The sequence below is a fragment of the Triturus cristatus genome, chromosome 11, assembly GCF_964204655.1.
Source record: "Triturus cristatus chromosome 11, aTriCri1.1, whole genome shotgun sequence".
NCBI lineage: Eukaryota > Metazoa > Chordata > Amphibia > Caudata > Salamandridae > Triturus > Triturus cristatus.
In genome coordinates, this window is record NC_140594.1 from 145,136,178 (window position 1) to 145,160,973 (window position 24,796).

Sequence of the window (24,796 nt, forward strand, 5' to 3'; positions counted from 1 at the left end):
ACTTTATTCCGAAAAGTAGCATTTTAAATTGGAATGTTCGTTCTGAACCACAAATCAAATTTTTTAGGTTTTTAGGCCGCTGCGATACAGAAACAGACATCTTTGAATCTGTGGAGCACTTTCAGTCTCCTTGATTGACAACAGGGAAAATCTGTTGTAAAGCCAGCATTCTGAGGTTCTCTTTCTTTATCCATCTGTTGATGGTTCTCTACGCCAGGATGAGTTAGAATTCTTATTCAAGCCCCTCTTTTTGTAACAAGACGTATTGTGAGAAGGTGCCTTGCTTCTTCCGCGTACGGATTCATTCAGCTCCCAAGAAGACTTGGACTCACTTCTATTAACGTAATTTGCGCAGCAAGACGCTTACTCTACACGTGCCTGCTGCAGCCCCTTTACCCTAGTCATTATGCTTTTTCTTTTTCCAACAGCTGCGGATTGGTTTCATTCTGTTTCCGCTTTCTGGACACTATTTTGCATCCCAGCCCATGGACCACCACGATATTGCATCGTACAGAACGCCTTCTACGTCAGCTCTGTCATTAAATTGAATCTTTCAGCCCAATGATTAACACATCACCGGGCTCCACCTTGTTTGAATTCATTTCTTACCTACCATACTTACCGGATAAGCTTCCCCTCATGAGCTCTCTCCGGCTTCCCCCTTTTTCCCCTCAACCACCCTCAGTAATTGGTCCCTTTCCTTTTCCTACAGATCCTAATCTGGACACCTTCCATACCTGGATTACCTTCTTGCATAGTTACTCGTATACCCCAATCACAGGTAGCCCTTTTGTCCTTGATCGCACCTCTTTCCCTGTCCCTGTAACCTGCACTGCACTTGTTAATACCCTCCCCTTTAATACCTTGTACAGCATCGTCCTACTTATAAGGAACTCAGTCCTGGTGATGACCTGAACTCATCCAGGTCGAAACGCCGTAGACTAGTCAGCACTTCTCTAGGCAGCATCCTGGTTCCAAAAAACAGTGCAAAATTCTGTTAAAATGTCCTTCCTACTGTTTTTGTAACCATCTATTTGCTCTTGCTTTTTGAGCTGTTGTTCGCGGTTACCTCACTTTTTACACTTGTCACTTGCGCCGCTTACCTTTTCAAAAGTACCTTTGTGCACAGTGTACTTTGGGTTACCATTAAAATAAAGTAATTTAGTGCTGATACAACTACTGTTACCGCAAAATATACCGACACTTTCCCTGGTCTTCCTATAATCTGTGTGGTCTCCCTTGTGCTTGACATTGACCTGTTGTATATTATACTTGCATTTTTTTAAAGTGATTACCGGTTGAGACATTGTTGTTTTCTATAACGTATGTACTCGGTCTCAACTGGACTATCGGGTTTCCTAGAGTTGTTTACTTTTTGTTGCTTTTTCCGAAGGCTTGGCCCCCATTGTATCATCTATAATGATTGAACTTCTAATATCAGTTGTTGCTGATGCCGATGGCTCCACTTTATTGGTTTGAACACTGGTGGGAAGGGTCTGAGTCTCAGAGCGTATACATTATTCACAGCAGAAAGCAGGCAAGCAAGCTTTGTGATATTTTGCCACTCTACCAAGCGTTGAGATTTGTTCCTCCCAACCGGAGTGGGTTACAGTGAGGGCAGAGTAGAGATCTAATTGGCTTGTGTTTGCCTGTCTTCTTTGTCTGTACTGGGAGCAGGGATGGTAACGCTGCACCGTTTTTTTGTGGGCACATGCGCTTGATAGTGAGAGTGTTGAACCCGGTAGTACCTAAAAAAGGGCAATAGTATTGCTTTCTCTTCCACATACCAACAGATTTCAAAGTATCAGCTTCAACTTTTGTCTTCTGGACCTCATCATAAGCATGGGAACTGAATTAAGAATAGCCACAAAATGGTGAGCTAATCATTTTTGTTGAGCGCCTGGTTTCAGATCAGTTAGTCTTAACCAAAGGGCATGCCTGATAACAAAGGCTGAGCGGTTAGCCATGCCTACGGCAGCACTGATAATATGGTTTGATACCAGTGTCCCTTCAATTACTACTTCCCGAAAGGCATGCCTGTTTTTTTCGAAAATCTATCAGCAACTCTGTTCTTTTCGTCCCACAATGAACAATCGTATCTTTTCAAAAGTGAAGTAATACTAGCAGACTTAAGGGTTGTGGCTAAGGTTTGGCATATAATCTTGGCCATTATATCCATATTTCTGCTTTCTTTATCAGGCGGGTCTGAGGCCAAGAATTTGTTTCAATACCTCTTCTTAACAGCTGCCAATATAACTAAACCAGGAGCCAGATCTGACTGGTCCCAAGAGTTCTGGAACCAATGGTATCAAAGGTTCTGAAAGTGATTTTATGTAGCAAGGTTTCAATAATAACCAAAGAGGTAACCTGGGGAGCTGTGAACTAAGAAGCGCTTCTAGTCAAAACTTTGTGGAAAGTCAAAATATCACCCACTGGTGAGACTTTCTTAGGGGATCTTGGGGACAGTGGTGGCGGGCACGGATTGGGGATGAGGGGGTGTAAATAAAATTTTAAGAAACTGGTCTGATTGTGGCGACTCTCCTCCGTGGTCTCTCTGTCATCTTTCCGGACCAGAACAGGAAGAAGGAGCACCAGGCTCCCGGAAGTAGGAAGCACCAGGATCCCCATAGCCAATGGTCTGAGTGACGTGGTTCGGCGCTCAGACAGGCAGTGGGAGCCTGGGCATGTTCTCCACCTGCGAACATGCAAAGTGTGCATGACTGTTTGGCCAGCCCGAGATGGCCGGCCAAACATTTATGAGCACTTGGAGTGGGCAAACCACTTCTTCCCCTGCTCCTGTGTGAGCAGCCCAGCCCCCCCCCCGCCCACAAAGGTGCCGCATCAGGAACCCGTAAAATGATAATAACATCGAGTTATTATCATTTTATGTTTCCTTTATTTCGCTTCTGCAAAGCAGTGGGGCGACGCTCCTCCGCCTTAACAGAGGAGCCACCACTGTCGTACCTCTTTGAGTTTGGAGAGCTTGTGTCAGTACTGTACCAGCGAGAATGAGATCATATTCTAAAGACTCTGGACTTCAGCAGTTGCACCTTGAATTCTTCCTGTGGCACGAACGTACATCTCTTCTTCCTGGAAAAGGATATTTAGTTTGAGGCCTCCAAGGTAAAGCATAAGGATGAATGTGAGGCGCTAAGATGCAGAATCTCCTGTGGCACCTGCAGCTGCTCCCTGGCATGCTATGGCTGAGAAATAGGACCTGGCATATTTTGCAGTGTATTTTGAGAAGACTCTTCCAGATTTATCATCTCAACCCTTTTCTTTTGAGAGCTTTGAAACGCAGAAAAGACACATGATTCCTAAGAGTTATGGCTGGAGCCTGAAAAGTAAATTGCTCTGTTGTCATAATTATTTTTGGGAGCTCCTCTGAATAGTATATGCCTTCCAACAGCTTGATAGATTTGTTCAGAGGTGGAAAACAAGATAACCTACATTGCCTAGAATCTAAAAAACTCTGTTTTGGCTTTCTCCTCGTCGTAAACCTTCTTCTTGTCACCAATCTTGACAGTCGTTTTCCTCTTGATTTCATCCCTCTCATCTCTGGAGATCATCTTAACATAGGTCTTTTCTTCCACAGCCACTTTCCCTGACTAACAGGATGTTTTGTGTACTGACAGCAATTTGAAAGGAGAGTATGCCTGCAAGTTCCTCTGCGATTTTCTCGATGCCATCAGTGTGGACCAGCATGACACGTTTGCCTTCGCTGTTGAGTGCCTTGACTGCCTGGAGATGTGACTTATGGGATAACCAGGTATGCCATCAGCATTAATTACACAGGGCAGTTTTTTTCTATGGCTTAGCCTTTAGACTAGCTATGCCTATGTAAGCATTATTCTTTCATTTCTCCTAAGTTTTTAAAAGTAGGAATTTTCAAGAAGTTAGGACCTGATCTATATGTTGGTGGACAGTGTAAAGGAAGTCAGGGTGGTGGAGGAGCTCACATCCCACACCCTCCCTCTACTCCGCCTTCCAAATGCAGAGTTCACTTCCTACCGTACGCTTGCTGTCACGAATGACAGATGCACACCAAACTCTTAAAAGGATTTGCATGAACCTCTGTGATGGTGGTTCATACAAACCCACCGAGACAGCGATTTATGCAAAGCCATTTAAAAGCTTCATCTGCCATTGGTGACAGGCACCTATGCCAAACCTTTATGTTTTTACTTTGAAAGTGGAGTTTGTTTTTGGAAAAGTAAATACTAATGCCCCCTATACTTGGGAGTATTCTCCCATGATGTGGGGATCACTGTTTATTTATTTTTGTCCAGCATTGGCAGCGACAGACAATAAAAAAGTAATTTGGCCACCCACTCTAAATAGGGTGTACTCTCTTGGGCTGTCAGAGGATGGTTTATGCCAACAAATAAAATGTTAGTTTAGTTCGTCTGCGTTAATCTAAAGGTTTATCCAAATCAAAATTGGATAGGCAGACTGAGAGCTTGAAACATAGGTTTCTCTTTTGCCACTGCGACGGCATAGTACCCTGTCCACCAAACTCTAAATCATTCCCTTAGTTCTTGAGTACTTTTCTCTTTATGCAGAGTAGGTTTCTTTTTCCTTGAAGAATAGTCTAAATTAAAGAGATCGCCTTTATAGACTAATAGAGCTAATACATTTTTAAATGCCTTTTTAAAAAAAGGATTTTTCTTCTCAAATAAGGCGTTTCTAGGGTCTCACAGGGAGGCGGAGATATTCAATGTTCACGAATATCAGCAAAGATTCTATGATGGAGAGCTATAGTTTTAAAGCAGCTTGTCCTGCAGTTCAATGCAAGCACTTGAGTGGAGGTGCAAAGATGGGCATAAATACCTAAAAGGTGAGAGTAATACTATACTGAGTTGAACAAAGGCCTGATTTACAAAGTCTCAAGACAGTGGTCGAAAAAAGCCAATGTTTGAATGAACCCAGAGACTATTATATGTATATTGTTAGCAAAAGGATTGTTTGACTGCCAAACCCCTAGACCTAATGAATGCCATCAATCCAGGATGCCGCTCCCCCTGCTGCTGCATCGCTGCACCACACACCATGGAAGGAGCCTTCACTTGCACCTACTGCCAGTTCTCCTGAAGTTACCCACCCACACATTCCACACAAACATCATCAACCCCATCAACACTCCCACTACACACCACAGGATTCTCACACCACAAAACTCGCTTGCATGCTACTCGACACACAATCTCTCCACTGATATGCAACCAAAATCTGGTACCTGCTGAGCAACAACGCACCGGGCCTCTTTCTCATCATGGAAACCTGGCTCAACTGCACATCTGCATGCAACAGACGCAGCAATCCCAGCGAGCTACAAGATTACAAAAAAGGACCGCACTCACAAGCCAGTAGGAGGACTCACAATCATCTACAAGGACTCCATCAAGTGCTCAACAACCACAAAGACCATTTGTGGAACATCTGCACTTCATGCTGCAAACCTCTGAAAACTTAATTTAGAATGGAACCCTTGGCTACCGACCACCTGGACCACTAGTCTTCACCAGCCGCATCACCGATTTCACCGCCCCCTCTCACCACAGTCTCTACAGCCCACATACTCCTGGGGGACCTCAACTTTCTCCTAGAAGACAGAACCGACTCCTACTTCACAGCACTCCTCGAATGCCTGAACAACACTGGACTCACCCAGCTCATGCCAGGACTAACACATATTGCAGGACTCACTCTGAACTTCATCTTTATCACCAGCAACAACATCAAATACAATTCCACCTCGCCACTCACATGAACCAACCACTATATCATCCGCTTCCAAATCAACACCCCACAAGTCAACGCACCCACCAGCATCAGCATACTGAGCTGTAGCTGGGGAAAAATCTCTGAAGCAGACTAATTCAGGGCCCTCAGCACAGATCAACCTAAACTCAACGAGGACATCACCAACTTCAATAACTGGACTCCCTCGATCCATCAAATTCTAAAAGCAAAAAGGAGCCAACAAGTAGGCCAACTGGTATACAGAGGGCCTTCAAAATACCAAGCGACACTGCAAAGAGCTAGATAGAAAATGGAGAGGCAGCTACAAATTCACCACTAGAACCACCTACAAGGCTGCACTCAAGCGATACAACTACCAACTGAGAGACGCAAAGAAAAGAGCGCTAGCTGAACGGGTCAAAGAGAGCTGCCAGGAGGTCTTCTCAATCATCAAGGACTTCCTCGTACCCTCAGCCTCCATCAACATCACCTCCTCTCAAGAACTCTGTGACAACCTATAAAACTTCTTCCACAGCTAAATCACAAACATCTACAGCAACTTCGCTGAAGAAACCTGACCCTAGCATCTACATAGCCAACCTCCCCATCCCCCTAGGTATCACCATCATCTCCTACACTGATGACACCCAACTCATCCTCTCACTGATGGACAAGACAACCGACACCAGAACCAATTTCACCAACTGCATGACCATAGTAGCAGAATAGATGAGAGCCACCTGTTTGAAGCTTAACTCCGACAAAACTGAAGTACTAGTCATCAGAAACAAGACCTCTTCATGGACGACACATGGTGGCCGCTGGAGTTAGGACCAACACCAACACCTACTGACTATGCAAGAAATCTGGGGATCATCCTAGACAACAAGCTCAACATGATGGCACAAGTCAACGCAGTGAGCACTTCCTGCCACAGAACACCAGACGGACGGTCACACAAGAAGGCCAGACTATGGCAATGCATTCTACGCCGGAATCTCCAAACAACTCCTACACAGATTTCAGACCTTGGAGAACGCCTCCGCAAGATTTATTGACCTTCTATATCGCATCCACATCGCACCTTGCCTCAGGGAGCTCCACTGACTCCCCATTTACAAGCAGAGTCAATTCAAGCTCCTCACACACATATATAAAGCCTTGCACAACACTGGACAAGCGTAGTTGAACAACCGCATACACTTTCACCAGCCTGCAAAACACCGAAGCTCAGCCTCACTCTCACTTGCATACACACATCTCCGCATTCATGAAAGCAGATCATGAGGTTGCTCGTTCACCTACATCGCATCCAAAACATGGATTATCCTTCCACAGCAACACATCAGAGCCTCCTCCTCACTGCTTGAGTTTCACAAGAGGCTGAAGACCTGGCTTTTTAAATAACTCTGCAGGACACACTCCTGCTCAAATGCCTGGATATCCTTGCGGGTGAGTAGTGAACTATGCAAATCGACATAACATAACATATGACAAAAGTCTCCTTGAAAGGCAACAAATTGTGTTGTTGAATTCATTGCAATTAGTTCTTGTTAGGCCTTTCTATCCAGACAAGTAGTTGGCCTAACTGGTACCAGCTCTAATCTTGGAAACAGCAACAAATCTGTCCACTACAACCGGCACTTGGTTTACTGATACATTAATAAACACATTCAAATGTTATGTGACATGAACGATGTTTAATGTGCGGTTCGAAGCACCGTATGATTACCTTCTCTCTTTTTTGTCTGTAGGCTTATTGATGTCTCGAAAGATGTTGGACAGGACGCCATCTGTCCAGTCTCGCGTAGCTGGATCAAGAATTCCATACAGCTCAATAACACTCATGGCTTTAGGATTTAGTGTATACAATCTTGTAACTAAACCAAGCCTAATGAACAGAGAGAAAGGGAAAATATTAACAATTAAAATAATACAGTTGACATATTCAATCAATACCAATGACTTATTTTTCAGCTTTTATAATCACAGTAAGAAAATGTTCAAGACTAATTCAAGCATTTCTATCAATCACTTTTTGTTTTTCTCTATAGTCATTTAAAAAAAGGACATTGACAAGATACATGCAATAAAAACAATTGTTATTCTAGCATAGTGCATTTCATAAAAAACTATGACTAATTCATGCATACTTAAATACTGAAAACTTTCTTAATGAGCAAATCGCTTGTGGACACTATTCAACTGTAGATTCCTAACCCTGTGAATATTACCCAGAAGTCAGACTTGATCTAGAAACTTCAAAGCAGTATGCCGGAAGGTGGTGTCATGTGACTCTGCAACAACATTGTTGTTTTCCGGAAGTGACGAGCGGAGCCGCATATAAGTGCCACCTATGTGCGCTGCATCAGTTGCTTTGTTAGGTTGTTCATGACCCTCAGACACAGAGCGCACCAGCAATTTTGCAAGACCAGTATGCAGATCTCTAGATTGGGACCTTTTTAGATGAAAAAGAGTTAAGTTCACAGAATGGAGAGGTAAGATGGTCAGTGAGGAATCTGTGGTTAAATAGAGTATCTTTCAGAATGAGAATTGTTCTTCTAATGGATACCTCTAAACGCAGATTCCTCACCTTGTGAATAGATACCATAGTCCTGGCAGTGCATCTGTAAACGGGATCATACCAAATAATACTGCATGACTGAGTGGACAAAATGGACCTCTCGATGGACCCTACTATCTATACAGCAGTGCTTTGTGTGTACCGATGCCCACGTAGCTGCCTGACAAAAATCCAGAACAGCCACTCTATGTGCCCACACAGTGGTAGCATCTTTGACTCTGGTGGAATGAGCCCATAGTCCTTCTGAAGGCCAAGGCATAGCAAATCTTGATGTAAAATACAGTCCATTGACAGACCGTCCACTCCTGTACTGCTTTGCCCTTCTTTACACCAGCAAAACCCACAGAGAGATGATTGTCCACTCAATGTTCTATGGAGCGATCAATCTAAGAACTGAGTGCTCTCTTGGCTCTCTTCCACTTTTGAGGGATGAGACAGATCAAAGAACACTCAGAGTGTGTTGATCTGAAGTTGAGCTTCTGCAGGACACCTGAGGCCGCCAATCTCCAGCTAAACCAGATAGCATCCCCAACCCAGATGCGATCTTTTGCAGTCTCCTCCGAAATCTGGATACAACATTTTGGAAGCAGTGATCTGTATTCTACCATAAAGCCAATTACATTGGGGATAATATCTGTACAAATATTAGAAACATTTAAGAAAAAAATCTAATTCGTTTCAGAATTCCAGAGAAAGAAATATCTGTTCAGAAGGATAAGGAACTTAACAATAATGTTACCAAAAGGTAAATTGTTAAAACGTCTTTATGAGCACTAACAATCATGAAATCCAAATTTTTAAAATTTGGATGTGGAGGTTTGCTTCTTTAAAGAGTATATCACATCAGTTCTGGGTCTAACACACTATAATTTACAAATAGTTATTAGCCACATTTTTCTTTTACCCTCACCATATTCAATACTCACCTAGTCTGAGCTTGGCCCAGTGTGTTAATAACAACAGACTTTCCACCCCCAGTTGGTCCAACCACCATTGTGGTGTGGCGGGTTAGCATTGTTTCATACATTTGAACCACTTTATCCACCTAGTAAAAATACATAATAGGTATTGCCATTACTCAATTTAATGGCATTCAAGTTATTGACATTCACACAATAAAAGGCTTTGGAATTTAAACTTTATAACACAAAAATATCAGTAGTGATTATTTATCTGAATATGTTAAACATGAAAACATTACTCACCTGTGATTGTTGTTCCACAGTATTAGTATCTTTCATAGATTCACATGCTTGAATCATCCCTGTCATCATAGTGGGAGTCCCACGGTATACATATAAAAGGAATAGGACTCATTACATTGCATATTATTACAACGCGTGCCATTACAACGCTGGTATTACTATGCAATGTCAATGACACAGGGGCGTAACACAGGCCCCCCGCAACACCTGCGTTGTGGGGGGGCCCGCGCTCCAAGGGTCCCCTCAGCGCGGAGCCAGTAAGCACTACACAATGCACACCTGTGACCGTCTGGGGTTTTGATTAATTAATAGGTAGGGGTTATGTAACTTACGTTATGATACCTGCCTCGCTCTAGACTTCATAAAATAAAGGGGGGGGGGCGTGCACCAGGGGCCCCCTCAGCGGAGCCAGCAACACATCCGTGACGGTCTGGGATAGGTAATTAATTAAGGTTCACAGTATCATATGCCTGCTCTAAGACTTGTCATCCTGAATTAAGTGGTAAAATAAAAAAATGGTAATGTCTGGTGCGCAGCGCGCAGATGTCTCCACCGCGTCTGCACAGTTTTACGCTTCACCCTTAGGGTGGGGTTCGTGACAAATTGTCATGCGCATTGTGGCTCGCGCTCGCGCAATTAAAAGTGCACGTGACTGGTGAGGCATCCCATGAATGAGGCCAGAAACGACTGAGAGGCACCGTGCGACGGCGACCACCAGCGCCAGCCATAATTTAATTATTTCTAGCCTGCCCCTGGCTAGCCTTGCTAATGCGGCCCGGGGCCCGCGCAGGTGTTTGCCTGTTCCAATCGGGTGCAATGGAATGGGAGGGATGCATGCATGATGCATCATCATGGGCAGGGGCCGGGATTAAAAGCCAAAGGTAATATAGGTCCCGGGCACCCGGCCCGGTCCTGCGTAAGTAGTCTGAAACAAGCTACAGAAGACATTTAAAAAAAATACTTTGTCTTTTATCTATGTACATTGTCGTGTTCAACTACAGGTCTTCAATGAGATGAAATCTATTTTAAGGAAAGCTCCAAGGTTGCATAGTAATATTCTGGCAGGGAGATATCCCAAAGTAACAATCTCAACGAGCGACTAACCCCACCACAATAAATAAATAAGAACATGGATATGACTCATAGAACAAGTAAAATAAAACTATTGGCTTGCATTCAGGGATGCTAGTTTTAAAGTAACGCTTCTGTTGAAGAACCTAATACAAAATCAGAGTGTTTTCCATGTTTATAGTTCTGTCAGACTAAAAATACCATATGTTGTAGTTTTCTAACAGTATGACACCTCAGTGCCTGAATGACATTTTATTCGAGGTTCTCTTGGGTGACTGATTGAGAACGAGAAAGTTCACAATGGAAAAAAAGTATTCTAGTCACTAAGGAGTGAGTGCTGATAGACAGAGGCACTGGAAACAAATCTCCAGCCATGTCTGCAGGACTCTAAACAAGACTCCACACATCGGCCAAGGTCCATCACTCTTACCGGTCATAAGCATCTCCCTTCAAGGAGCATTTTACACACCACCAACAAGGACCTTCACAGCTCTACTGCCAAACATGAGCTTCACACGGATGAGACCCAACTTCACTCTGCCTTCTTCAACTTCTATACATGAGCTAGAATTTTCTACATTACCACACAATGTACCATACTTCACTGCGCCCCACAGGGTTACGCTTTATAAAGAGCAAGAAATAAATACATTGAAAGCATAGAGGGAAAGGAACACGGAATCAGTGAGTGTTAGGGAACTCCTTGAAGATCAGTTTGTAGCTCTTCATGTTGAAAAAGCACTTACTGAAGTGTGTCAGGTTTGAGACCCACTACCTGAAATTCATTAGTTGCTCCTGTATGGAAATATCATGAGGTGCTAAAGATTGGTATTGAGTTTCAATGATTATCAAGTCGTAAAGATGGTCACTCACACATGGTGACATCCCTAGCACACAGAATCCACATTAGTGACAAACTGTACACTGAAGCCACTTTAATGGCAAAAACTACTACACTGAATCAACAACAACTTCATGTATAGACACCCTCTCCTTTAAATCTAATGATCTGAATCCCACCTATGAAAGAGGATGTACTGATAACATGAAATTCATGTCAGGTTACAGCAGTCTTGCGCACAGGCTCAAATTTGAACAATGCTCTTTTCCTTCCCTCACCACCCCCTCCAGTGGCCACTTATACTGATATGTGAGGGCAGGTGGGAGAATTGGACACCACCACTCTGCCTCACTCCTTCTGCTGGTATAGGAGGACTGCAGGATGTGATTATTCTCTATAAGACAAAGAGATGTCTTAAGACGTTGGTCATTGGGAGTGAAAATATTAGTGTAATTGTGAATTCGTGCTTCGATTTGAAATTAGTAATTTCTGAAAACATAACATGCAAAAAATAAGTGTCTCATCAAATATACATTAACACTTCACCCTAAGTTTTGAAAAACTACCTCAAACTTCATCACTATAGGCTGTCTTGTGGAAGATAAGTTATAGTTTCTGCTCGAATTCTACAGAACTGAAAAATAGGTTTACCTACAGAAACCGGAAGCATAACCCAGATTAATCTGCCTTTTTCAATAATATGGTTGAAGATGTTGATCATCTATTATTTTTTTGTGAATTGTATAAAAAGGTAAGAGCGGCTTTGTATACATTTGGGCGTTAGGAGCTATCAAGTTGCTACTTGAATTTTTTTGACAGATACTAACTAGCCCTATTATAGTTTATGCATCAACCTGTCTCTTATATGCTGCCTGAATCAAAAAGAAGTAGTTGGGTGTGTCACTATGAACTTTGGATTGATTACATTTGTCCCAGCATTAGTGGCGCAACAATAGCTCCCGCAGTACACGGCGGCTTTGAGCTCCAGGGATCCCCCTCCAGCACTGCGCCCGGGTACCAGGCCCCTGGCCTTAGAGCTCCTGATAGGGCCCAGAATGTGGGGGCACCTCCATATACTTTGCAGGGGGGCCCGTCCAGTTTTGTTACGCCACTGCAAAGGCATGCGTGGTAAAGGTATACTCATGGTAAAAGTTTGAAAGGTAAGTGACTCTACCCTGCCCTACCCTAATTTAGTACTCCTGCACAACCCTCACCCGACCCCCAGACCTCTGCCTACATTTACACTACCCTACACATCCCCCAACACTACACTAAACCCTAAAACACTACCCTACACTACACAAACACCACAACACTACCCTAAACCCTAAAACACTACCCCCTGCACGACCCTCCCCCAACCCTCAGTCCAGTCCCTACACTCAAACACTACCCTGCACGACCCCCGGCACTACCCTAAACTCTAAAACACAACCTTACACTAGACAAACACCACAACACTACCCCAAACCCTAAAACACTACCCCCAGCACGACCCTCCCCCTACCCCCAGTCCGGTCCCTACACTCAAACACTACCCTGCAGGACCCCCCAACACTACATTCAACCCTAAAACACTACCCTGCACTACACAAACACCACAAAACAACCCTAAAACACTACCCCCAGCATGACCCTCCCCCGCCCCCTAGTCTGGTCTCTACCCTCAAACACTACCCTGCATGACCCCCTGACACTACCCTAAACCTAAAACACTACCCTACACTACACAAATACCACAACACTACCCTAAACCCTAAAACACTACCCAAGCACTACCCTCTCCCTAACTACACGACACAAACACCACAACACTACCCTAAACCCTAAAACACTACCCCCAGCACGACCCTCCCCCTACCCCCAGTCCGGTCCATACACTCAAACACTACCCTGCACGACCCCCCAACACTACTCTCAACCCTAAAACACTACCCTGCACTACACAAACACCACAACACTACCCTAAACCCTAAAACACTACCCCCAGCACGACCCTCCCCCTAACTACACTACACAAACACCACAACACTACCCTAAACCTTAAAACACTACCCCCAGCACAACCCTCCCCCACACCCCAGTCCGCTCCCTACACTGAAAGACTACACCCAGCACGACCCTTCCCCCTACCCCCAATGCCCCTTACCTCTCTCTCCTCGTGGTTCCTCTCTTCTGGTTCTAGCATCGTCTGAGGGGCAGTGTACGTCACAACGTCGTTGTGAGGAAACGGAAGAGCCTCAGTTTCCACACAACGATGTTGAAAGCCATTACATTGCATGCGTTGTAAAAGCACATGCGATGTAATGGTATGCGTAGTAATGGTACGTGTTGTTACATCGCATACATTGTAACGCATGCAATGTAATGACTTGCGGTGAAACAGCCGCGTTGTAAATGCTGTTCACCATATAAAAGCAGTCGATAAAACTATCATAGGCTCCAATGCAAGGAAGAGTCAGTGCAATAGCTTATCCATTTCGTTTTATGAATAACCAAACTTGAGTAGCAGCAAATCAGGCGACAGCACCCTCTAGAACAATCCCAAGAGAGGCTATGCTCCTCAGATTTTCAAGCACAAGTGTGAAACTATAAACCTTGAGGAGTAAGGGAAGTCTCTCCGGAGAGGAGGGTGGGTCGCATGTGAATCTATGAAACATACCAAAACTGGAGAACCTTAGTTACAGGTAAGTAACTCATTTTCTTCTCCAGTATTGGATCATTCATAGATTCACATGCTTGAATCAGAGTAGCTAGCAGTTTCATAAGCATGCATGTATAGAAATACTGAAATATATACTTGTCGACCCTTAGAGGATGGTGGGTAACAAAATACATGCCAATACAGAAGCATACATAAGATATTATGCAATAAGGACTCAACCATATATATATAAATGTATCTATATATAAATCTGGACATAAATATAAGTACATTACACAAAGCAACAAAATAAAACAAACCTCTAATAGTAGAGGCTTACCTTACTGGAATAGATGACGTAAGACTGCCTCTCCCAAAACAGCTTTGCTATAAGTTGCCTTGTCCAGGCAATAGTGCCGCGTGAAGGTATGAGCATTCTTCTAGGTAGCAGCATGGCAAATCTTGTCCAGTGGAACACCAGCGAAAAGAGCAGTCGAAGAGGACACTGCTCTTGTAGAATGCGCTCTGGTCTTGGTTGTAAGTGGTATACCTGCCTTAACATGACAGATGAATAGTAGCAGCGATCCATCGTGCAATAGTTCTTTTTTGTGACAGCAGAACCCAACTTTACAGGTCCATAAGAAACTAGAAATTGATCCATTCTGAGCAGCTGCTTTGTCCTTTGTAAGTAAAACTTAAGGTATTGTTTCACATCTAAGGAGTGAAGAGATTTCTCTGCCGGTGAATGGGGGGAAAAAGTGTGCAGTATAAGGGGCTCATTAAGGTTAAACTGAGATGGTACCTTTGGTATGAATCTAGAATTTGTTTCTAACATCACATAGTGCTCTGTTAAACATAAGTAAGGGTCTTTAATGGTGAAGGCTTGAATTTCTCTTACTCTTCTAGCAGAAGTATGCGCGAGAAGAAAAGCCACTTTCCATGTGAGAAACTTGAGCTCTATTTTGTTTCATTGGCTCAAACGGTGGTTTCATAACCTGGGACAGGACCACATTAAGGCACCATTCTGGAGGAGGAGGCCTGATAGGAGGGAAAGTTCTGAATAGATCCTTCATGGACTGCTTGATGATGCGAGAAGAGCAAAGAGAAGAGGCATCAGATGGAGTCTATATCGGGAGAGGGACGCGAGATGGACCCTTACTGAAGCATACGCGAGACCTGATCTTGCCAGAGACAAGAGATAAGGCAAGACTTGTTCTGGGGAAAAGAGAGGGAGAATGTAATTCCAAAGGCAAAAAGAACAAAAACGTTTCCACTTTAGTCTATACGTTTTAGTAGTACACTCAGCTCTTGCTCTGGACAATATATCTGTACAGTCTTGAGGGATGACTAGAACCTTGAACTAATTGAACTCAGGTTCCAGGCATGCAATTGAAGAGAAGCTGGGTGCGGATGCAGGATCTGCTCTTTGTTCATCGTTAGCAGAGTGGTTGACAATGGAAGACAATAAGGTTTGGATTGCGACGGCAGGAGTAGCTCCGTGAACCAGTGCTGGCGTGGTACATGCAGAGCAATGAGGATGAGTAGGCACGGTTCCCGTTTCATCTTCATCAGCACTCTGGAGATTAGGGGGCATGTGGGAAAAGCGTACGCACAGATTCCTGACCATCTTATCGAAAACGCATTCCCCCATGACCCTATCTGTGGTTCCCTGCTGGCAAAGAAGCCACATTTTAGGTTACCTTGTGACGCCAATAGGTCCAAGTTGGGTGTTCCCCATTTCTGGAAGATGTGATCCAGAATCAGTTGGTTGAGTTCTCACTCGTGGTTTGATTGATTAAATCTGCTCAAGGTATCTGCTAGGTTGTTCTTTACTGCTGGGTGATGCTCCGCTTTGATATCTATTTGATGTTGTAGAGTCCACTCCCATATTCTTTGAGCTTCCCAAGATAGAATTAGAGATCTTGTTCCTCCCTGCTTGTTTACATATAATGCATGCAGGTAGTATTGTCTGTGCGTATGAGGACTGAGGATGCTCTGATCCTTGGGAGGAAAGATTGGAGGGCTAGAAAAATCGCCTGCAGTTACAGAAAATTGATATGCATTTTGGAGAGAGAGAGACTCCATTTGCCGCTTATGTGGAGGTCTTGCAGATGCGCTCCCATGCCTTTCAAGGATGCATCTGTTGTCAGAACTAACTCTAGAAGAGGAGAAAGGAATGAAAGTCCCAGAGAGAGATTGCTGGGAGATTGCCACCAAATAAGTGCCTCTTTCATGATCAGAGTTATCCAAATTGTGTCGTCAAATGAACCTGTTACTTGAAGCAATTGGGTGTCAAATTGTTCTTGAAATGACCTCATTCTAAGATGAGAATGAGGTACCATGAAAATGGCGGAAAACATCATTCCGAGAAAGGATTTGATGAGACGGACAGAAACAAACTTTCTTTTGTAGAGTTTGTGAGCCAGAGACAGAATTACTTTCCTTCTCTCTGTAGATAAGAATGCCTTGTTTTGGAGAGTGTCCAGTGTTGCTCCTAGGAACATTAACCGATGAGATGGAGCTAGAATGGATTTTTGAAGATTGACTGCCAGCCCTAGAGAGCGGGAGAGCTGTAGGCAGACTGAAATGTATTCTGAAGCTTGACGAAGAGAAGAAGCTTTCACCAACCAATCATCGAGGTATGGGAAAATCGGTATGCCTTTCAATCTTAGGTATGCTGCCACGGGAGCTAGGCATTTGGTGAAAACCCGGGGAGCTGAACGAAGGCCGAAGGGAAGTACCTTGAATTGATAATGCGCGAACGCCACAGAGAAACGTAGACATTTTCGATGTTTGGGGTGGATAGGGACATGGAAATATGCGTCTTCCAAATCTAGGCTTGCTAAAAAATCCGAATGATTCAGAAGCTGTAGTTTCTCCTGGAGAGTAAACATGAGAAAGGATTTCTTCAGCAGGTATTTGTTGAGTTTTCTGAGATCTAAAAGGGGACGCCATTACCCCAACTTTTTCTTCTTTATAAGGAAAAAGCAGGAGTAAAAGCCTTTTCCTCTCTGAGAGCATGTAACACATTCTATAGCTCCTTTTTGAAGCATTAGTAAAGCTTCCTTCTTTAACAATTGAAGATGGGGTGGTATTGATTTCTGAGGTAGATGATGAGGTTACGCTGTGGTAAAACTCTAGGGTATGGCCATACTTTATTATATCCAGGACCCAGTTGTCTGATGTTATTTTTTGCCATTAATGTAGGCAATGAGAAAGGGGAATTTTCTTTGGTGGAAAAGACAAAGGAATAGCAGCAGGCGGCGAGGAGTCGTCACTGCTTCTGTCTGGAATCTCTGGGGCGAACTTGCTGCTTCTGTCTAGGTTGTCTGGAATAGGCAGCCTGTGGTGGTGCACGGTATTGCTGCTGTTGTTGATAGGAAGGTCGGAAAGAGGTTTAAGTTTGAGGCTGGCATCTCTGGTAACTTCCTCGAAAAGAATAGGTTCCTCTGCCACGTGCTCCAAGAAAGGGGGTCTTTCTATATTGGAGCTTCCCAGAGCTTTGGCTGTGTCCGTGTCTGTTTTGATGGTTTGCAAAGCATCATCAATATGTTTGCCAAAGAGTCTTTTACCATCAAATGGCATTTCCAAAATGTTGCTTTGCTCCTCAGGGCGGAACCCTGGCATCTGAGTAAAGCAGCTCCAGCAAGCTGACGAAAGGCCAAGGAAGCAATGTCCATAGAAGCATCAATGATTTCAGATGCAGATCTTTCCCCTTCTAGCAGGATCTTTCTTGTTTCCATCCTTTTATCCTCTGAAGGAGATCTAAGAAATGAGCAATGTCCGACCACATTTGTCGATCGTACCTGGCTAAAATCGCAAGAGCGTTGGCAGTACAAACAGTTGCACCATATGTGGTTGTGAATCTTTTGCCGATGTTATCCAAGCGCCTTCCATATCTTTCAGGCGGAGCAGTAATGGGAGCTCACAGGCTGCTCTGTAGAGCAGCTTGTGAGATAGCAGAGTCAGGCTTAGGATGAACTACTAGACAGGTTGGGGCATCATCCAGAGCTTTTTACACCTTCTTCCCAGATGTGATCTACAATAGGTATAGATCAAACAGATTTCCTGAACAGATCTTTGAAATCATAGAGAAAGCAATCTGATTGCTTGACTGATAAAGATACTTGAAAACATGACGCTGCTCTTTCTATTAGAGCGTGAAAGCCACCTATATCCTCTGGTGGAGACTCTACAGTTTGCGGGGAAGAAGACACAGGTGTCAATATATTGTAGTCCTCCCATTCATCTCCTGTTTGCCCATCTTTTTGAGGTTGATTGTCCTCAATTTCTCCTTCATTAGAAGTGTCCTGATGATGTTGCGGCAAAGTATCCCTCGCTGGAGAGGGCGCAGACACAGGTACAGAGGTACGTCGTGGAGATGCGACAGGCGGTGGTGGCTGTGGAGGCGGAGGAACAGCCGCTGAAGGAAAGCGTGTGCGATAGTCATGTAATAACTCCTGAAGGTCTTGTACCAGAGTAACAGGAAGATGGACCATAGGTTAATTGACTGGTTCCACATACTGAATTTTTGCGTGAGGAGGGTGATATTCTTGTTGGTAGTAACCCTCATATTCATCGTCATCTTCCTCTTGATATTTTACATGTTATTGAGACGGATTATCAGCAGGCCCAAATATCCCATCGACCTCTCTAAAAAAGTGGAAGGTGGTAAAGGTGAAACAATCGCTGGATTCGGCAAAAAATGCCTGTCGTCGACGGATACATAGGCTTAAGCTGTAAGGTGGATGTACCCATACGACCAGGCGTGGATAAAGCATCGTCAGCTTCATCAATGGTAACAGAGTCTGCGTCGTCGACAAGGACATGACAGGAATGGATGAAGTTGTTGTCAGCATCATAAACGATATCGTCATCGACGCGGTCGTAGACAAGGTTGTCGATGGAACCACCGTCGTCTACGAGGATCCCGACGAAAAGGTTGTAGTCATCATGTTCAGAGTCACCGTTGTGCTTGAGGTTGTCGGCGGAGTAGAAGCCATTGTTGTCACTGGTAGTGCCGTCGGCGGGACCGTCGTCGAATCCGTCGTCAACTAGGTAGATTTGTCCGACGACGGAGTAGGAGAAGGTTGTCTAGAAATTCAAAAAGAAGGAGGATCAAGGCTAGAGATCCTGCACCAGTCAAGATACCCTATCTAGGCAATGTCTATCGCTTCATAGATTGGTGCAAAGGGCCTGGGACATGACCTCCATATGTCCCAGAAAAATGGCACAGATGCCACTTGGACAAATTAATCAAAGGGTGGCCCAGCATTTAACCAGGTAAATTATGGATGGGTGTAGCTTACTTATTATCCACAAGTACAATAAAACAGAAAAACAATATGTCAAGATCTTGACATATTGTTTTTCTGTTCTATTGTACTTGTGGATAATAAGAAAGCTTCACCCATACATTTACATGCTTGAGTGCTGGGCCACCCTTTGCTCTTGTTGTCTAGAAGGTGATTTTTGCATCAACGGTGATCCAGAAGTAAACGCCGTCGGTGACTCAAGCTTTTTGGAGACAGAAATTTTCACAGAGTTTTTTGAGGTGGCTCCATCTTCCAGACTAGACCAATTTGAAGTCTTTTTCTTGGAAACCTCAGGAGATTCAAGAGGTCTATCTCTCCTTTTGGATGTCTCCTTAGAAGTTTGTGAGGTAGAGCTCTCCTCATCCTCGGAGACGACGTCAGATTTAGATTTAAGTCTCTGAAGCCAATCAATAATCTACTGTCTCTGTCCTTGAGGGTTTTTGTAGAAAAAGTTTTACAGGTTTTACAGTCTTTTACTTTATGTTGAAGGCAAAGGCAGTAGATGCAGCTCTTATGTGGATCCTCAGCATGTAGCCTCTTCTTACCGCATGATCCACACGACCTGAAGAGACCTTTCTTTGAAGATTCCGACCTTATGGTTAGAAATCTGGATAAACAAGAGCAAACTGAGCAGAGCTCAGGGAGACTACCTTTCCCACTACGTGCGGAAGAAAATCAGGGGAACCTAGCCTCTCTTGGATTGTTCTAGAGGGTGCTGTCACCTGATTGGCTGCTACTCAAGTTTGGTTCTTTTTATAAAACTAAATGGATAGGCTATTGTACTGACTCTTCCTTGCATTGTAGCCTATGGTAGTTTTATCTACTGCTTTTATATGTATACCGTGGGACTCCCACTACGACGACGGGAATGATTCAAGCATGTGAATCTATGAAAGATCCAATACAGCATTCCTGACTCCTCACTTAGGCAAGCAAGTAAAGATTTCAGAGCACCGTGTTTTACAACTTCTCTCTCTTTTTTTTTTTTTTGACTGAGTTGGGGAAAAGGGTGGATCACAGGTGAATCTATGAAAGATGCCAATGCTGGAGAACATCAGTGTATGAGGCTGGCTTAGTATATGGTGCACACTTATTCAAGCGATGCACCTTGCACTAATCGAGACAATGCTTATGGGGATTTTAGTGTACTTTGATAACCATAGCAAGCTCTCAAAGAGGTAGCTGTGTATAGCAGCCTTCAGGCTTATCTTGAAGGAGTGTAGAGGAGCTTGTTTTACCAACTTTAATCAATAGTGTAAGTTAAATGAAAAAAGAACCCCACAGTGTTTGTAAAACATAAGTCTATTTATTACACCACACAATCACTTACATGTTGGTATATCTCCTACCCAGAGATATCAACACAATATACAAGTATTCTTTGAAATAATCAGGTAAGTAGCAGAAATATACACAGATCGCCAGGGGGAGACCAAATCATATATTAAGAAAGTGGAATGAGAACTGCAAATAAGAAAGGGACTTGGACCAGAAGTCTCAGAGGTGCAGGGGACACAAGGGACCACCCAAGGTAAATACCCAGGAACACCACAGAGGCTGTGTGCAGAGTGGAAGTCAATGAAGAAGTCGCAGTTGCAGTTTTAAAGAAGAAGGACCCTTCCAGGAGGACCCCCAAAGAAACCCTTTGATAGGGTGGATTCTTGAAGTGAAGAACCTGCAAGCAGAGGGGACAGAGTCTATGCCACTCTGAGTTGACCAGGAGGCATGGATGCACAGTGCCCGGTGATGTCGAGACAACGGTGACCTTGTCGCTGCAGCTGTGAGGACCAGGCGACACTGAGGAAGACCAGGAGACACTGAGGAAGACCAGGAGCCATGCACGAGTTGTTCCATATCAGGTGTCAGTGTCTAGGAGGGCGGTGTCTGGCGTGAGCACCAACAAGCCTTGGCAGCGCAACTGGGGTGGAAATCTAAGAGGAGCAAACGTTGAGACCAGCAAGATCCAAGGGACTTACCAAGTGCAGGAGAGTCAGAGCAGGCCCGAGCAATCAGAGGAGTCCACTGAAGCAAGGAAAGACCCTTGAGAGGATCTCAAGCAACTCATCAAAGTTGGAGGCTCACGATGCAGCAGATGTAGGGGGGACTCTGTTCTTCAGTAAGAGAGATGCTGAAAGCTCGAGCTTCTTGTAGCTTGAAGATATCTCAAGTGCACAGCCAAGAAGCTTTGGCAACAGCAAGTGGACGTGGTGCACAGTGGTTCTGTCCCAGTAGCCCTAATGAGGTATACTATACTTCAATTTGCAGGTACGACAGGTCAGGCTTCCAGGAAGCAACAGAACCACCACCTGTGTTGCTGGGCCTCAGGATGTCATTGGGACATCAGGAGCACCAGACCGGTCAGATTCATTGGGGTGCCTGCAGATGCAAGAGAATGACTCCTTCACTTCGAGGGAGATTTCTTTAGTCCTTGATGCCCATAGGTCTTTTGGTGAACCTGGTTGAAGCATCGAAACAGATAACGCAGAAGACTTGAAGAACAGTGTAGGAGGCTGGCTTAGTATATGGTGCACACTTATTGTAGTGATCCACTTTGCCCTAATCCAGGCAAACCTTATGGTGATTTAAGTGGTCTTTGATAACCATAGAAGGCTCTCAAAGTGGTAGCTGTGGAGAGCAGCCTTTGGGCTTAGCTTGAAGGAGTGTTACAAAACGTCTTCTATTTATTACACAACAATCATTAACACATTGGTATATCTACTACCCAGAGATGTCAACACAATACACAGGAATTCAGGAATTCAAAGATAAGGAATCTGCAGCTAGATGTCTCCATCAGAAATGAGTGGTTTATATGTGCACTCATAAGCAGAGCATGGTGGGGCAGCCAATTATAGTCAGCTCTCCTAACTATAACTGGTGAATTTCTGTTGCTTTTTTTTGTTCGTAACGATATGTTGGCACTGACATATTCACCTAACTAGAATGTCAATTTAACCTTTGTTTTTTTCAGTGAATTTCTAAGATTTTTATTTAATGTAAAGCCAAACCCACATTGAGCATGGCCTTTGGTCATGTGCAGCTGGGGTTGGTCGCAAGGGCTGGCCTGCGGCCAGGCCCTGAGGCAACCCCCCCCTTCCGCCCCAGCAGCAGCAATCCCCAACCCGAACATGGCCTTCAGCAGAGCGCAGCAGGGGGCTGGACACAGAGCCTGGCCTAGGTACATTCCACAGTCCCAAGTGAATACTGACCCGGGGTCCCCACCCCTCAGGCCAAAACGAACAAGTTACTTACCTTCGGTATCGCTTTTTCTGGTGGATACAGTATCTGCCTGTGGATTCCTCACCTTTTGAATTACCCTGCACCAGCATTCAACAGTGTAAGACCTGGGGTCTCCAGGCCCTAAGGGGGTAACGTGACACGAGCGGCTGGGCACCCAAAGGCTTGTGTGTAAAGCGACCATACAACACGCACATCCACTGAAGCAAGGAACGCACACAATAAGGGACGCCACACTGTAGAGATTTATGCAAATAACTCAAGTTTATCCAAGCAGTTCGAGATAAATGCAGTTCAGGGGATAACAAGGCAAGTCATAAGATATATTTGCACTTCATGAGATATAAATTTAGTTAAGGAGAGGACAATGGCAATTCACTTATGTCAGCGTTTGATCCGCCAGCACCATATTCACCAGTATGATATTCACCAGTATGATATTCACCAGTATGATATTCACCAGTACCTTGTATATTTTACTCCCCATGGTTGGGTTTGGGGATTGTAGCGCTACTCCTGGGGGCGTGCAGGGACCCAGGGCAGACCTCGCGGGCCTACCGCTACCTTGGGACAAATCTGACGAACACCTTCAGAGCAGAGCATTAGAACCTAGCGCCACTCGTAACCAGCATGCAGTGCATACTTCAGAGCAGAGCATTAGAACATAGCGCCACTCGTAACCAGGAAGCGGCGAATACTTCAGCACTGAGCATTCGAACATAACGCTACTCGTAATCAGTAACCATGAATACTTCAGAACAGAGCATTTAGAACATAGCGCTACTCTTAATCAATAGCAATGTATACTTCAGAACGGAGCATTTAGAACATAGCGCTTCTCGTAAGCAATAGCAATGTATACTTCAGAACGGAGCATTTAGAACATAGCGCTACTCGTAATCAATAGCAATGTATACTTCAGAACGGAGCATTTAGAACATAGCGCTACTTGTAATCAATAGCAATGTATACTTCAGACCGGAGCATTTAGAACATAGCGCTACTCGTAATCAGTAGCAATGAGTACTTCAGAACGGAGCAATTTCCTCGGAGGGGTCTCTCTGTCGTGGTGACCAGGGGACTCCCACGGAGAGGGAACCCGGGCTCAGGGTGCGGTGTGGCTCCCAGCCTGTAGGGGGCGCACCGGGGTCAGTCCCAAGCCTCCGGGCTTACCTTGCTCGACGTCGGGAAGGCGTCCACACCGGCTCCGAAGTCCACAGGCGATCCTGTTGCGACGGGGGTCGGCCACGGCCTCACGCACTTTCACCACAGCTGCGACGCCATCGACGGGGCCCCGGGCTTCTCCTCGGGCCTCGCGACGATGAGGGGCACTCTTCCGGCCTCCGGGCCGCAGCGGTGAGCGCGCTTCAGCCTCCGCGCCACAGGGGGGCTCAAATTAAGCTGGGGGGTTCCGCGCTTAATGGAGCACGCTGCCGGGGATCCCAGGCCAGGTCAGGGAGCGCAGGGGTCACAGTGCTAAGACCTGGTTGATCCTCAGCGATACCACAATTGGTTAGGTAGGTAGTTTCAAGGTTCAGTCTGGACACGCAGTCTCAGCATTCAGTTCCGGCAATCAGTTGCTCTTGAAAGTCTTGATGGAGCAGATGTATCTGGCGCCCTTAAGGGGTTCTGTTACAGGGGGGTAGGGGGTGAGTTGGCGACTAGGTCCTTCCTAGTCAGGCTGGGCAGAGGTTCCCTGGGTCCTCCTACTGCTGGGCAAGATCAGTGGGTTTCACAGGATCCCTCACTCACTTAAGAGGCAGCACCTAAATTCCGTCACTCTAAGAGGCATAAGTCCCTGGCTAGGCCCTACCGCCTACACTCCTGCATGGATTCTCCAGCTCTGCTTTACCCCACTGGCCAACTGAATAGAAAAAGTTCCCCCTCTCACTTATGTATCCCTAGGTCAGGTGACCTCTAGCCAAGGCGGCAAAAGTAAAACCACACCTCCCTTCTAGAAGGTTCCAGCACATTCCAGGAGCTTCCCCATTCTACCTATGGGACAAAAAAGGCGGGCTGGTGTCGCAACATTGTTGTGGGGTTCCAGCCAGCTCCTGGCAGCTAGGGTGCTACTAATAAAGACCACTATGCAGTAGCAGGCGCCTGTGGCAGCCATCTTGGGAGAAGGGAGCACCTGCACCTTAACACTGATTGGCA

General features: G+C 44.9%; 1 protein-coding gene across 1 annotated transcript in view; it reads right to left on the minus strand.

Annotated features, from left to right (window-relative positions):
• DNAH10 (dynein axonemal heavy chain 10) overlaps positions 1 to 24,796 on the minus strand; it is a 1,995,301-nt gene that overhangs the window by 935,969 nt on the left and 1,034,536 nt on the right. The window contains exons 38-39 of the mRNA XM_085636177.1: positions 9,253 to 9,371; positions 7,475 to 7,633 (exon numbers count right to left, since the gene is read on the minus strand). Of these exons, the coding sequence (XP_085492303.1) occupies positions 7,475 to 7,633; positions 9,253 to 9,371 (278 nt within the window). The remainder of the gene's footprint in view (positions 1 to 7,474; positions 7,634 to 9,252; positions 9,372 to 24,796) is intronic.